The sequence below is a fragment of the Falco punctatus genome (assembly GCF_963210335.1).
Source record: "Falco punctatus genome assembly, chromosome: 7".
Taxonomy (NCBI): domain Eukaryota; kingdom Metazoa; phylum Chordata; class Aves; order Falconiformes; family Falconidae; genus Falco; species Falco punctatus.
In genome coordinates this window covers 29,293,197-29,309,868 of record NC_137587.1, presented here as the reverse complement: position 1 = coordinate 29,309,868, position 16,672 = coordinate 29,293,197, and the positions used below count along the sequence as shown (strand labels likewise).

At 34.9% G+C, this 16,672-nt stretch overlaps 1 protein-coding gene across 13 annotated transcripts in view; it reads left to right on the top strand.

Annotated features, from left to right (window-relative positions):
• Positions 1–16,672, top strand: part of EML5 (EMAP like 5) — a 138,059-nt gene that overhangs the window by 82,866 nt on the left and 38,521 nt on the right. For 10 of the 13 annotated variants that reach the window (XR_013929399.1, XM_080395102.1, XM_080395101.1 and 7 more), the window contains 12 exons: positions 1,299–1,399; positions 3,253–3,455; positions 4,528–4,639; positions 5,384–5,511; positions 7,310–7,451; positions 9,194–9,346; positions 10,187–10,318; positions 11,330–11,418; positions 12,209–12,385; positions 13,306–13,507; positions 14,691–14,817; positions 16,399–16,413. Coding sequence is in view for 12 of the 13 variants with exons in the window: in XM_080395102.1 (XP_080251228.1) it covers positions 1,299–1,399; positions 3,253–3,455; positions 4,528–4,639; positions 5,384–5,511; positions 7,310–7,451; positions 9,194–9,346; positions 10,187–10,318; positions 11,330–11,418; positions 12,209–12,385; positions 13,306–13,507; positions 14,691–14,817; positions 16,399–16,413 (1,581 nt within the window). In the remaining variant the exon portion in view is untranslated. The remainder of the gene's footprint in view (positions 1–1,298; positions 1,400–3,252; positions 3,456–4,527; positions 4,640–5,383; positions 5,512–7,309; positions 7,452–9,193; positions 9,347–10,186; positions 10,319–11,329; positions 11,419–12,208; positions 12,386–13,305; positions 13,508–14,690; positions 14,818–16,398; positions 16,414–16,672) is intronic. The other 3 variants (XM_080395100.1, XM_080395097.1, XM_080395095.1) reach the window with 1 other exon arrangement.

Here is a 16,672-nt window from a genome sequence, read left to right as displayed (position 1 = left end):
TCTAAATATTGTTCTAGGTAGGTTTGAAAGGGATTTTTTTATTCTCTGCAGGTAAAATTTTAAAAGTAGCAACTTCTTTTTTATCCCTTAAGTTCATTGTTGCTCTTCAATGACATTGATTCTAGTTTTCTTTTTAAACACACTTTGAGTTTCTTACTCACTGAGGAATGAAAATCCTGAATAGGTGATGTAGATAACTGGGAAAGGAGTACTCTTCTTTATTTGTCAGAAGCCCTGTTAGCTTGGCTTCTCTGAAGGTAATGGTTTGGACCTTCCATTTGTCTGCTTTTTATGTGATTTCCCCTCCCCCCCTTTTTTTTTTGGTTTGAGTGTTGCGCCCCCCCCCCCCCCTTTTTAAATTCCTTTACTCTCTGAACCCACCAATCTCACTTAATTCTTTTTTTAAATCAAACTTTAACCAGTTTATACTGGATTAAGTTTCCGGAGTGTTTTTCCTCCTACCTACTCAAAGGAATTGAAGAGAATTTTTGAGAGCAGCATCTATACTTTGAAGATTACATTGTGAGTTTGGAAAGAAAGTGGTTCATGCTTTTACTACTATTTCATTCGGTGGTCTGAAAATGATGGAAGGCAAAAGATTATTGCCACTGTTGGACAGGGAGCAAAGGCATTAGAGGCTCTTTTGTATTTTAAAGAAAAAAACCCTGCTGGTAAGCATTTCTTTCCTTGCATAGGTAGCAAACAGTTGAAAGCTCTTTTTCAAACTGTAGGACTGAGGAAAAGCATTGGTTTTATAGAAGCATAGTAAGAAATCTAAAACGTACAACAAGTTTTAATGGTTTTGGAAACAACTGAAATTTTCCATTTAAAATGGATGTAGCAGCATATATTTTAATCCAACAAGAAAAACTGAAAAATTAATTAAAGGTGGATAAGAATAGAAATTTATTTTCAAAACAAGAGACTTTCAAACAAGATTTACAACTTCACACCTGTAAGTTTAATTATGAGCTGTCAGAGGTCTAAATGGCATATACTAACCTGAATGGAAATACATATTATTATGCAAATAAAATGCCACCTAGTGGATTGCTGAAGTAGCATAATCACTTGCCTACTTTGGAAACTGAAGGGTAATGAAATAGAAAGTAGAACCGGACTCAGTAAGTTGGTTCATCGACTTTCTTCCTCTTCTTAATAAATTATTGTTAAAGATTTGGAAGTAAATGTTAACAAAATAGAGGAGGTTTACATTAACAAAAAACCTTCAAACCATAACGTATTTTAAAATATGAATAGTTATATTTTTATTTAAAATATTTTGCTTTGCATTTCAGAGGAAGCAAAGATAAGATTTTTGTGGTTAAGATTAATCCTTATATGCCTGATAAATTGATTACAGTTGGAATTAAACACATGAAATTCTGGCGTAGAGCAGGTAAGGAAACTTTTTCTGTTATTTATACTATAAGAGAAGCAGTATTTATACTTTGTTTCATGCATTAAAGGCAAATGTTTTCTCTAGATGTCTGTTAAGTTAACTTGCCCTAGTAGAAATAACGTTAATTGGCATTATGGCAGTAGTGGGAATTCTTTTTCAGATCAATTTTCCATGTAGCTAGAGCTACACAGGTAGAAAGGACTCTGGGTTTCCTACTGGTTTTATATCTAATAATAATATAGCACATCTGAAAATGTTAGAGCTGCTCTAAAATCATAGAATGGTTTTTGGAAGAAGGACCTTCAGAACATATATGTTATAAAGAGGCACAGATGTAAATAAACTTAAGGTTATAAAAATCCATATACAAAAAATTCAGAGAAAGTACTGGAAGAGGATTCATGTGCCATTTGAGACATGTTTGTTTAGATAACTCTGCTGAACTTGGCAATTAAAGCCCAAGATAAAGCAGCTTGCTTTATCTGCTTGAAAAATTTTGAAGAAAAATCTATTCCCTGAGGAGCGTGAACTTCATTGTTTCAAAGCTCAAAACATATGTAAAGATATATGGCCACAGAACACTAGCTTATCTGCTAAGAAAGTTCTAATTATTCATGCAGAGTTTATGCACATCAACTCACATGAGTCCCTGGTAAAGATTAATTGTGGAGAGAATAGTCTGTGATGAAAAAATGACACTAGTTTTCTCAGTTCTGGCTCCAACAGAAAGTAATCAAGTTTGCCTGAGAGCAAGCTGTCAAAGTCTATATAAATTATTAATTTTAATATTTAAGCTTGCTATCTATAGAAAGAACAAAGTGCGTTGGAGTATTTACTGAACAAATTACTATAAATTCTTTAGAAAGAAATCTTAACTATGATAAAAGCCTGGAGATGGTGATTTTGATTAAAATGAAATTGTTTAAAATGCTTCTTTTCTCTCTGGCGTTGCTCAGTCAGCAGGAATCAAATTTCTCTAATGCTACAGCCCATCTGTGTGAAACCGCCATGGCACACTGGGCAAGGCAGTCACCATCAACCACACTTAGCAGTATTAGTGTGAGGAGCAGAGTATCAGTGCACTTTAACAAATGTCAAGGCTCTGAATTCTGTGCTAGAGCAGGTGCACTTGATGTGAGAAGTGACACCAAAGTATATGCTTTGGACTGAATTTCCATCAGTGCCAAGTGATGGCATAGTGGTTCAGAGACATTGCCTCTCTAAGCGTGAGAACAGTATGACGTGTCAGGTCCTGAGGGCCTTCTCTGTTTCTCTGAGTATGAAGTTTCTTGGAGGGTCATAAAAATATAAATCTGACTTTCTAGCCAGAAGTTACTATACTTCATACCTGCCAAGTGATTTTAGATATAGTACTTCAAAGAATTTTAAAATTTACACAGCTGTAACATTTCTATCATCTAGAGACCAATATAGAAAACCTCTAAAAATAAAATCAGAAATTCTCTCACTGAAGGCATATCATGAAAAGGGTGGGATGTCAAGATTTAAGCTTCTTTTTTTCAAGTTAATTTCATTAGGAATTTCTATGAACTTTGTGGTAGATGTTAAGCTTTTTGTTTAGATGTGAGTTTACAAATGCACTTTCTCTTTGTGTGTCTGTGTGGGTATATGTACATATTCAAGTAGTGAGTTAAAAGTAAGGTTTTTTTCTTGAAAGATGCCAAATGGTAGAAAAAAAATTTGTTTTGTGAGAACTCTTCTCAGGCTCAATTTTTTGGGGAGCACTGGTGAACTAGAAGAAAAGGACTTGTTACTCTGGGTAAGGTTGTATAGTTTTTGGACAATAATTCCAAGCAAACATCTGATGGCTTATTTTTTGTTTGAACCAGGAGGAGGACTAATTGGGAGAAAGGGCTGCATAGGTGCATTGGGAAGAACCGATACAATGATGTGTGCAGTATATGGCTGGACTGAAGAGATGGCATTCTCTGGAACTTCCACCGGGGATGTGTGTATTTGGAGAGATGTGTTTCTCATAAAAACTGTCAAAGCACATGATGGTCCTGTGTTCAGCATGCATGCATTGGAAAAAGTAAATAAACTGCTCATTATTTTTTTTTGATGTCTGGACAAAAAAGTCTGTGAATTTAGACCTTTCCCAAATTCAGGAATCCATGGCTTTATTTCCATTACAGAAGAGCCTTGTGAGGTCCAGATTCAAAATAGTGTTTTATGCATGTCTCTAATTCTTGTTATGTAGCGTACTGTTTCTCTAACCCTTGTGGTCCAGCGACAATCTTATTCAGTAATTTTCATGACCTTTTACTAAAGTAACAATAGTAACTTATGATAAGTAGAAGTACTTTCTGATTTAAGCATCCAGAAGTTTAATGCAGTATGTGAGCTTGTGAGAGAGGAAGATCATACGCTTACTATTTTGTGCTGTAATTATCATCTACTAGTAGAACCATTCAGTCTGTAGATCAGCAAATACTCTTACCTGATTGTCAGCTTATGTCAGTGAGTGTTCCAGTTAGATCACTTGTATGTTTGAAGTAATGTGTATATTTATGGTTTGCTAGGTTAAACCCAGTTACTCTACCTTTTAGTATTTGAGTTTCAGTATAGTAGCTTTGGACAAAGCATATGTTATTCATACTGCAAGAACTAATTACTCCAAAAGAAAGTATTAATTATTTGGTATTAAGTATACCTGTTGCTTCATTGAATAGTTGTAAATAATTTTTGAAGACAGAATGGCACAAATATGCATATATTTGAACAATTTAAGCACTAATCAAATTTTTGTGAGTGGTCTAAGTTTGGTTTGGAGTAATGAGGTGAAATGCCAAAGGGTTATTGAGGCTAAATACAAAGATAAACATTTCAGTATGTGAATTAATTTTTTCTAATGTGGTAGAAGCGTATTGGTTAGAACCTTGAAATCCAGCACGTGTGCATGGACTGTACAGAACTGTGCTGCCTTCATCAGGAGGAGAATTCAGTCACGTTGTTGCTCCTGATCTTTTCATTTATAAGATCTGTTGTTCTGTATATTACAGTGTGTTGTATATAATCAATTTTCAGTATTGGCAGGAATCACTGGAAAATTAAGGAAAGATAATTGATTATAACTTGTGATATTTATTTATTTATTTCTCCAGGGATTTGTCACTGGGGGAAAGGATGGGGTAGTAGCTCTCTGGGATGATACCTTTGAACGTTGTCTCAAAACCTATGCCATCAAAAGGGCTGCTTTGGCCCCTGGATCTAAAGGTAACACAGACTTGATGCTATTTTTTTATTCTATTTAAAATACTTTATTTAAACAACTCTTTCTGTGGAATTGCTTCCCCAACAGGAGAAAATCCACAATTGACATAATGAATACTAAAAATGATTTTTTTGTTTTGGAGAAAGAAGGGGAATTTAGAATTGTGGTCAGTTTTGTAAGTTATTAGTACATTTTATGACTTAATTTTCTGTAAATGTGTACGTCTTTAGAAATTTAAGAAGATTTTCATTCCTATTATTTCTACTTCTATTTATTCTTGATCTTACAGTTTTCCCTATCTGATAATTCTGGATAGCCTTTTCTTCACCCCCCTCCCCCATTACATTTGGTGTGTTCTAACGTATACGGCTTGATTTTTCAAAAATCATAAATGGAAACTCATACCTGTTTAACAAAAAAACTGGGTTTGAAGGTGCCATAAATGGTAGTAATATGTTTATATAGTTGATACTTCACATGCGCATTTTTTCACTAAGATTGCCAATGAGTCAGGCTGATTAAACTTCAAAGACAGTTCGTTGAGAAGAAAGGTTAGTGTCAGTTGGTAATCATTAAATACACCCAGCTGGATCCAAACATGTAAGTTCTTCCATGCAGGAGTATGTTTTTACATGTTTACTACTGAGTATCTTTTTCTACAGTGAGAAGTAATGTGCATATATGTGAAAAATCCTCTTTAAGACATATTTGAGAATCTTCTGTCATCTAACATTTTAATGTTCTAGGTCTCCTTTTGGAAGATAATCCTTCTATACGTGCCATATCTTTAGGACATGGTCATATTTTAGTGGGCACAAAGAATGGTGAAATACTGGAGGTGGATAAAAGTGGACCAATAACTCTGCTGGTTCAGGTACATGTTAAATATCAATCAAATATTCCATACCACAAACACTTGTATTTTTCAAGTAAAGACTGTTGTGAAATAACAAGCATTTAAATTACTATTGAAGTTAGTGAGTTACTGTCACTTCACAGAAAAAATCTTTTTTTTTTTTTTTGCTAGGCTAGATCATTATGACTCCTCAATGAGAAAAACAGATCACAGAATTTCATGTAGTAATTTGTTCAATAAATTTATCCTTTCAAACAGGCCAAGATCATATTTGTTTGTTTGTTTTTTAAAAAAAGCATGTGAAACAGTGGATTCTCCCAAATTTCTTACTAACTTTTTCTGAGTACTAATTACTCATTATTTTTAAAAGTTGCCTCCTTGAGGGTTTTTTTTAGATTGTCTTTGTAATTATGTAAAAAATATTTCAGTTTCCTTTGCCATACCAAACAGACTGCATTTCTTAAGCCTGACTGCCAAACAGATTTTTTTTTACATTCTGTCATCATAGGAATTTCTTTCATACTTAAATAAAAATCTGTGGATCTTTTAAATCACGCTTCTAAGTGGCCACTGCAATATGTAAAGAACAAGATTATTATTAATTTTTAAAAGAATATATTAGAACTTTAAGGTAAAGAAAAAAATCTGCATTACAGAGTCATAGAATAGTTTGGATTGGAAGGAACCTTTAAAGCTCATCTAGTCTGGCCCCCCTGCAATGACCAGAACATCTTCAACTTGACCAGGTTGCTCAGAGCCTTGTCCAACCTGACCCTGAATGTTTCTGGGGATGGGGCATGTACAGCCTCTCATGGGCAACCTGTGCCAATGTTTCACTACATTCATCATAAAAAGTCTTCCTTGTATCTTGTCTAAGTCTACCCTCTTTTAGTTTAAAACCAGTACCCCTTCTTCTATCGCAATAAGCCCTGCTAAAATATTTGTCCCCGTCTTATAGGCCCCCTTTATAAGTACTGGAAGACTGCAGTAAAGTCTTCCTGGAGCCTTCTCTTCTCCAGATGGAACAACACCAACTCTCAGTCCTTCCTCATAGCAGAGTTTTTCCATCCCTCTGATCATTTTTGTAGTCCTACTCCCCGCTTGAACAAGTCCGTGTTTTTGCTGTATTGAGGACTCCAGAGCTGGACGCAGTACTCCAGGTGGGGTCCCACCAGGGCAGAGGGGCAGAATCACCTCCCTCAACCTGCTGGCAGTGCTGCTTTTGATGCAGTCCGGGATACAGTTGGCCTTCTGGGCTACAAGTGTACATTGCTGGCTCATGTCCAGCTTTTCATCCACCAGTACCTCCAAGTCCTTCTTGGCAGAGCTGCTCTCAGTCCCTTCATCATCCTAGCCCATATGGATACTGGGGTTGCCCTAGCCCTGGTGCAGGACCTTGCCCTGGGCCTCATGAGGCTCACACAGACCCACTTCTCGAGCTAGTCCAGGTCCCTCTGGATGGCCTCCTGTCCCTCCAGCATGTCAACCACACCACGCAGCTTGGTGTCATCTGCAAACTTGCTGAGGATGCACTTGATCCCAGCATCTATGTCATTGACATAAATGTGTGTGAGGATTATTTCTGAGGCAAAGGTTTTCTATAGTACTAATTACTATAACTTGCACTTCTGCTCTAAGTAGCAGATTGAGGTTTATTCCAAGTTCTATGTTTCTACTCAGGTATTTCTGTATTACGCTCCAAAGATATGCATGTTCTCTGTCCTTTTTTTTTTTTTTTTTTTTTAATTACTTCCTTAAATGTATTATTTCATATTTCAGTTTAAAATACAAAGTCATCTGACTCGTGTTTTTTCAGGGTCACATGGAGGGGGAAGTTTGGGGTCTAGCTACTCATCCTCATTTACCTATTTGTGCCACTGTAAGTGATGACAAAACCTTAAGAATATGGGATTTATCTCCTAGCCATTGTATGTTAGCTGTTCGCAAATTGAAGAAGGGTAAGATGCTTAATATGAAAAAATATTTAACTGAATTCAGTTGATATTTGTTAGCATTATGAATCTTTTGAAAGCAAGACTGAATAAATACCTTTCTTTCCTCAAATTATTTTATTGATGCTATGTTCACAAGTTATGTATCCCTTAAGCTAAATAATCTTGTTATGTAATACTGTTCTTAGGATTATTTGTAATTGTAAGATAGTTAAGTCAGTGAATTTACGATAAAAGTTACATAAATCTGCTGTGTTATTGCAAGATTTTTTAACACTGGAGAACTTCAAATCTAGAAATTTTTGGAAGAAATCTTAGATGTTGAATCTCTCTTCTTTGTCAATATTAGAAGAACCTGGAATGTCAAGAAAAGAGAACAGACATAAAATTCTTACTCATTGTATACTATGTAACTGAATTTATTTTGACAGGTGGAAAATCTCTTGTAAGTGACATCATATAAGGAGACTTTTTTTAGGATTAGACCAGACTGGCCTTAACAAGCTTTTAATTCTGTATATACTTCACTAGACAAGGGAATAGAATAGGCTTTATCTTTGATCCAAACATTATAGGAAGCTTAGTTGAAGATGATTTGGATTAATAAAGTAAATGTAAGGTCATGAGCTGGCACAAACAGGGATTAAAAAAGAAAGTTTTAAGTTGGTGAAGTCTGCTCCAGTCTTAAACCTGCTATTTCTTAATATTTTTAAGAGTAGTTTTGGCAAAAAAAGGACTGTGGTGACTTCATTTCCTGATGAGGCACATTTTGAGATGCTTTGGTGATCTTAGAAAACACGTGTGTACTGTACAGAAAGAGCTGGATGCTTCTGCGGACTGCAGTAATGGAAGTGAGATAATATTTGGTAATTAAAAAAGACAAGACTCAATGAAGAAAAAAATGTCTGTGTAGCTGAGGAGTAACTGAGGAGCGGAAGGCTCAGGATGTTCTAGCTGATCACAGGATGACAATTACATGTGATAGTGAGGTATTTTTCCCAGGATGTATTGAAGTATTAATGTAATTTACCAGAGTCTAATCAGAATATTTTTCATCTACACTTCTCATCTGCATTCAGATGAATGAAATAAAACTGGAAGTTGGGTATGGAGAAGGAGGAGCAGCAGGATAATGAATGAGAAGCTAAATAAAGGTTTACTATCAAGTTAATCAGAGGAACAAATAACAGGGAAAAATATTTATGCTAATGGAAAATTCTGTCATGGAAACAAATCTATATAAGCTGACCATAAATAAATTTAGATTGGAAATTAAGCTGGTTTTCAAGTGAAACTTGACATATTTATTAAAAGGATTATATGACACAGTGATCGTGATAGCAAATGACTGGATTCTATGAGTCCAGAAGGTCTTTTCCAGCTGTGTTCCCAGAGGAAATGGTAACAAACAACTGGCACCAGATGCTAAGGAGGGCAAATAAAAAATATACATACAATAGTGATTAATCTGTATTACTAATGTAGAACACTGTCAATTAATATGCAGATAAATCTAATCTAAGATTCTGGGGTTGTGTACTTGTTGATTTTTCCAATAGCTTCTGTGTGCTATTGCAGATGTAAAGCTTGAAAATTATCTCGGCAGCATCTAAAAAATTTCATGAGACTATATATTATAAGAAAAGCTTTGGTTTACTGCTAGAAAAATAAATCTAAAAGAGGGATTATGCACTGTACCTGTACCTGATTTACCTGAAGTAAAAATACCCTTTCTGTATTCCTCATAGGAGGTAGATGTTGCTGCTTTTCTCCTGATGGAAAAGCATTAGCTGTTGGTCTCAATGATGGAAGTTTTTTGATAGTTAATGCAGATACCCTGGAGGATCTAGTCTCTTTCCAGCACAGGAAAGATGTTATTTCAGAGATCCGATTTTCTCCTGGTAAGTAACTTAAAATTAACATTTTTATATCAAGGTTGTTCAAGCAAGCTTTATAACCTTTAAAAGATAAAAGAAGCACTGATATGTAATACTCTTTTACATGTAACAAGTTAGCAACACTAATATTATTAACATTTTGAATAATACTGGGTGTGAAGTCCTATATTTCTCATTTAAGGATGAGTTTATTGTAATAGGTTTGCTGATAGTAACCTTCTGAATGCAACAGTCGGTTTTAAATCACGAACATCCCGCAGCCTCCCTAGGTCCCTAGGGTTCCACTTTATGAGCTGCATAAGTTTGGCTCTTCGCTGGGGTTACTGTTAGCTAATGAGAGTGCTTGAAACTGATGTGTCAGAAGTTCTGGCATCATCTTTTTTTTCTTCTTTTTCCCCCTACAGCACTCCCAGTGAGGCTAGGTTTTTTCAAACAGTACAGCTCTTATTTAGGAACTCAACTGTATGACCTAAATTAATAATACTACTTCAGTGAAAATACTCTTCTGTAAGAAAAATATGTGCTAATTACTGATACCAGTTCTCATGCAACATTATTATTCAGTCGTCTAAGCCTTACCACTCTCTAAGAGCAACAGATGTTTAAAATTTCATCAAGTAATTTTTATTGCTTGAAGATGTAATGATATAATGGTTGTATATTTCATACGAATTTTGATTATATGATATCAACATTAGTCTGTCAGGGACTGTGTATAAATTAGCAAGCTAATTTCAGAGAAATATTGAGTTGGTTATAGCTAAATCCCAGAATGTACTTGTGTTTAATATATGGAGAACTATGATTTTGAAAATCTCTTGTGTTTCTACTGATGTGTTTTAGGGGCTGGAAAGTACTTAGCTGTGGCATCTTGTGACAACTTTGTAGATATTTACAATGTAATGAGCAGTAAACGAGTAGGAATCTGCAAGGGAGCCTCCAGCTATATCACACACATGGACTGGGACATAAGGGGTAAGCAGAATTTATTCTAAAAATCTACTGGAGGTTTGATTAAATTATAGACTAAATACAGTACATCTACAGTATGAATTTATGGTATCAGTGACAGAGTTATTTCTTCAGTTTATGAATATGCTCACAGCATCTGAATAAATATAAATGGTAGTAAAAATAATGGTTTTAATATATTTAGAAGCTGTGCAATTTCAAGTAAAATAGATTGTCTCTATAGATGGGTTTTGGGTTTTTTTTTTTTTACATCTTCTGTGTTTATTGTTTGACTTCTACTTGAATAATGTGCTGCATAATGCAGTTGCATCTGTAGCACAGGAATATGTATCATTGTCAAAAACAGCAGAAAAACTGGATTTCCTGTCTTCCTGGGTCTTAATATGTGATTCATTTAAATATTAACTTTAGCAGTTTCTTACAAAAACAAGGCAGTGCAGTGATGCAGTCTGTTAGTTCCTGCTCTTACGCATCTACTTAATCGTTTTTGAAACAGTTTAGTTTAATTTGAAAGTGTTATAAGTTAGCTTCCTCTGAGAATTTTGAAAACATGAAGGGGACAGAAATATTAATGAGAATTTCCCTCAGAAAAATATAGTATAAAGGCAAGCAGAAATTAGCTGCTTGGCAGCAGCCACTGGCCAGGTAGCATATGTGCTTCTCAGTCCTGAGAGCGCTTTGCATACTGGTCAGGCAGTTGACACAAACAAGCTCTGAATTAGACCTAGTACATTTTGTCTACCATCTGATGGGACAACCATAAACAGGAGAGAAGTGATGCATTATTGCAGTTTTCAAAGAGAGGAGGAAGGACTGTGAATTTAAGGGGTCAAAGAACTCAGATCTATAGAAGCCCATACTTCCAGATCCACAGTTTGTGTGCAAATTTTTCCATTATTTGAAAACAAATAATTTGTGTAATATTGTTAGCAACAAAAATTTCACAATAACTTTTTTTTGTAAAAAGGAATCTTCTATTTAATGTTAATATACAATATGTAATGTGTTTTATAGGGAAGCTTTTGCAAGTCAACACTGGTGCTAAAGAGCAGTTATTTTTTGAAGCTCCTCGTGGGAAAAAACAGACAATTCCTAGTTTAGAGGTGAGGAAATAGACTGCCTTCTTAAATTGTTTGCCAGGTAGAGTTATGATGCAACTGTCTATGCCACAAAAGAGGGAATGGTGTATAAAACTACAATTATAACTGATCTGTTGAAAAAGCCTCTGTTTAAGCATTCGCTGTCCTTTATCCTTTTTTGCAGCCTGTTCAATTAAATAATGTAATCAGAATGATAAAATGCAGTGGGGATATCACATTTGTCTCGTCTGTTAAGAAATGGACACTTGGCTGACACATGCACTCATGAAAATCTCACTGGACTTCTGTATGCCTCTTTCGGTACCTAAACACCTTTGAAAAGCTATTGCAGATTATTTAGCCCTAATCTTGCTGTGGAAGACTTCATGCATGTCTTTATATAACAATGCAATACATAATTTACATAGGCCAGTGTAGTGCATTGTAGCTATAATATTGATTTGTTTTCTCAGACATAGAGCATTGTCATAGGGCAGACAGTGAAAATGGATAATTCTCAAATAATGTTTTCTATGAGGTTGAAAGGTAGGGTTGAAAAATAATTTTTTTTTTCCAACCTGGAAGGGCAGGTAAGGTCAATTTTTTTTTTTTTTAATAGTTCTAGAGGTTTTAGAACTGGAAGTTAATAGAGGTAAAATTAAGGGTCTCTAATGAAATCTTGAATAGTCACTGTTAAAATATTATCTTTTAGATGTGACATATCTTTCAGTGCAAGGACTTTTTCTTGAAATAAGGTATGGAGAAAACTGCCTAGGAAGAAGCATGCTCTGTCTCAAACAGATTGTTTTTGTAGGTAGAAAAGATTGGCTGGGCATCATGGACAAGTGTTTTGGGCTCTTGCTGTGAAGGAATCTGGCCGATAATTGGTGAAGTCACAGATGTAACTGCTTCATGCCTCACTAGTGATAGTAAAGTATTAGCCACAGGAGATGATTTTGGATTTGTGAAACTGTTTCGATACCCTGCTAAAGTAAGTAATTTTCAGCTGTTCATGGAGAAGACTGAATAAAACTGCCTTTTCAAATGTGTAAAAATTCATCACTCAGAACAAAATAATGCTTTTATACTTTTGTCCGTATGATCAAAGAAGGCATTCAATATTACATTGCAATGCATTAAACTTTCAGAGTAAGAATGACCATTCCAGGTCAGATGTAAGAACCATCTCATTCTGGTGGCATGGCAGTGCCATGACAGTGGTAAATGCATAGGAAAAACTGTAAGGACAGGAATGGGACAGGCACTGTCTAATAATATCTTGGGTATTAGCATCCTTAGCGTCGTTTTTATCAGTGTTATTTTTAGCCCCTTAAGCTCTTGTTTTGGAAGATATTGAACACTTCTTCGTCACCTTCATTTAATTCCTGATTTTATAGACCTTCATTCTGTCCAAACTCAGTCACTTTTCTCTAAGATGAAGAGCTTTATTATTTAATCATGCATCATAGACAAGCCGTTCCAGAAGTACATTATATTTTTACTGCTTTTCCAGAACCTTTCTAGTTTCCTGTATATTTATCAGTAAATATGTCTTCAATTTGAATATTTTGCTGTGCTAGGGATGGTAACAATGCACAAGTATTGACTTGTTTATTGGAAAAATAGTCTGTGTGTTTTATTCTTGATCTGTTAGATTATTTTTTCTTTTAGGAAAATTGATCAATACTGCTGTAATCTGTTTATAAATTCTTGCATGTTTGGTATGGCAATATTAACATTTCATGAAGTTGCTATAGTAGAGGAACTTGGCAAATAATGTGATGCACACAAATGCAAAACAGCTGAAGCATAAACTGTAAAGAAGTAAAGAACACGTTTTGCACTGGTAATGTGTTTTAGTTCTATCTAGCACTTGTTAAATTTAGCTGTGTCTTTTCTTCTACCTTCTAGGGAAAGTTTGGAAAATTTAAGAGGTATGTCGCTCACAGTACCCATGTAACAAATGTCCGTTGGACCTATGATGACAGTTTGTTGGTCACTGTTGGAGGAGCAGACACCTCTTTAATGCTGTGGACTTACGAAGTGGAAGGACACAGGGATAGCAGGCAGTGTGACAGTGAAGAGTCTGATCTAGATTCTGAAGAAGATGGAGGTCAGTAATAATTTATAAAACCAACTGGATTATACTACATTGAGAAGACTTAATTAATGGAAAACTGCTAATTTAGAAGTACAGGTTTTACATATGATTGCTTTAATCTTAAATAGAGAAGATGCTTCAAAAACATTAAGCAAAATATATTTTGGGGGAAAGGACTGATAAACTGTTGTGAAGAAAATGAAGTGTTTGTGTCAATGTATATAAAAAAGGCTCTTGATGTCTTTTAAATGAAAAAAAAACCTAAGTGCCAATTCTAGGTAACTTCCAAAAATCTATATAAATAAATACATTCATCATAGTTTAGATTTGTACACCAGTTCTAATGGTATTATGTTGAAATCTGTATAATGTGAGATCATAGTTATCTTGATGTTACAGCATCTGTTTTGGTAGCACAAAAACATAGTAGACTGAGGCAGACTGATGTTCATATATGGAACAATCTATTGCAAGATCTTAATATCAGCAGTTAAAAGTGTTTATTACATTTCATAGAATTAACTTCTATGGTTTTGCCATACTTTGTTTCCTTTTCATGTTATAATTCCAAGGATTCATAAGCCTCCAAACTTGTTCTCTTTGCTGCCAGGTGTAATTTTCCCCCCTTGTCAATTCCTCAGTCTTGAAGCATTTTTAAACTATCACTGCTACTCTTCAAATAGTTCTGTGTAATAAATTAATTTCAGTTTTCACTGAAATCTGCTAAATTGCCAAAGAGACACTTTAAATATTAGAAGCATATTGGGAAGAATTTTTAGGCACTATCTTTCTGCTTAAAAATATTGAAGACTACATCCAGGACAGATCCTGAAATAGAGAACAACCTGGCACTAAATCTTCCAGAACTTAACAGCAGGTGTCATGTAGTGAGGTCCTTTGTTACTGGCCCTGAGTTAAGGCCAACCAAGCAGAAATGGGATAGCTTTGAATGTCCCTTGAATCTTTGTTAATAATTTTTTTCACAAAGATGTTGTAGAGATTTTTTTTTTCTTAGAATGTCTTCTATTAACTATGTTCATGATTCCCAGCTACTTTCTTTCTGTTGTGTATTTAGATTACTAATAATACATATTGTAATTGTTGTATTCCAGTACATTGTTGAAACCTTCACAAATTTTGATTGAATTTTTTTTCTGATATCTTGTTTTGATACTGTTCATTCTGATTTTGTTAGGTTATGACAGTGATGTGACAAGGGAAAATGAAATTAATTACACCATCAAAGCCTTATCAACTAACATTAGACCAATGTTTGGAATTAAGCCTCATCTGCAACAAAAGGAGCCAACCTTAGATGAAAGGTAAGTGCTAAATTACAATTCTAACCCAGAAAGCAATCTGAAAAGATGATTAATAGTGAAACATAATTATATTGGAATATATGTGCAACTTAAAAGGGAATGTAGAAAAAAAGTGGAAATACTATTTATTTTGGGGGGGGGAAAAACCCCAACAGCACAGCTAAAGAAAAGTCTTGTCTAAGGACTAGACTGGATCTCTGTTTCAGAGAGCCTGAAAGACTACAAATGATACATGTATATTATTATGTTGGGTGAGTTTCTTGAGATAATTGTTATTTGGTGGTGTTTGACAATATATTCCTTTTGAAAGTTAAATACTGAGTGGTATCTAGTGTTGGTATTGTAGGCGTGAACCTGTACAATAGTTTTATTGAAAGACAGCTTTCAATTTTTCGTTTTTGCCAGAAATCTAGTTTAACTAATTCAGCTGTAATTGCTCCTTGCATTGTTTCTGTCTCCAGATAACTTCTACCTTTCTTTGAAAAATTCTGTCCACAGTGGTTCTGCAATTTCTATTAATGAGTCTTGGAAAACTGATTGCTTTGCAGAGTTAGTTGTGTTGCCTGGTTCACTATTGTATGCTTTAGAAGAGAAGGGGATGGGGAGCAGAATAGAGTAAGACCAGCAGTTAAAGTAGATGTGACATAAGAAAAAGAATTTTTAACCACTAGAACGTAATCTGCTGCAGAATCCGCAACTGAGCACAGGACCCTGAAAGTTGTTTGTTGTTCAGCAAAATAGATGTGGACAGTGTATGTGAGGGAAAAGGAAAGAGGGATTCCTACAGTGGCAGTTGTGGAACGCTAGTATTGAAGAGAGAAGTGAGGAAAACACAGCACAATAAAATTAAGTAAGGATGTAGAGAAATAGCAGATTGGAAACTTCCTGCAGGAATGTGAGGAGTTCTGTTATGATGCACGTGCCTGTTTCAGCAGTAAAGCTGACAGATCTGTGATGCCCTTGTTGAGAAATGCAACCTGACGTTTGTGGGAGCTTTGGTGTCACTTTTGTTTTTAAGTTGTGCTGCTGAAGGGAGAGAATGTATACCTGCCTATAAAGCAGTGACTTCCTATTTTGCATTTAAAATGACAAATACTCTGTTTATTAACCAGATGCATTTGATGTGGAAGTCAAAAAGAAATAATATGCATGGTGTCTACATTTTGGATTTATATTTACTCTTGTTAATGAAAGCTGTGATAAATATTTTTTTAAATGAGATTGTAAGCCTCTTGTATTTCTTTTTATAATTGTTTGTGGAAGCTAAGTGAGTTATGGTTTTCAGTTTCAAAGAAAATATTAAAAAAAATTAATTCTGTAGTAAGATACTAGGTTCCAATTCAGAATGCATAAAAGTTCATGAAAGAATTCCATTGTCTGCATTGTTTAAAAGTTTGGGGCCCTAAAACTTCCAAGAGAAGTTTTTGTGAAGAATAAAACCGGTATATTGTTACTGTATGCATTTTAACTTCTGCTAAAGTTAGTATTGTGTAGGATTGGTGAATGTTTTAGTAAGTCTGCTTTCATAAATACTAATTTTAATTTTTTTTTTATTTCACTTTCCTTTTGCTTCCTATGAAGGCAGGGGGTAGTGAGGTAAGTTCATTTACACAAAGTCCAGGATCAATGCCTTTTAATAACTTGAGCTGCTCGGGAAAGTAGTTATCCTTTGAAATAGAAGTGAAGACTTTAATTCTTTACTATTAAATAGTAGCTTATTAATGGGTAGAAAAGGGATAAGCGATAAAGAATAAGTCCAGTTCTCGGTCTAAGTAGATGTGAATGGATGCTAAATAGAGTATTTGCAAGGATGTAATCAAATCTCATCCTATTTTCCTCAGTACTTTGGAGTGGC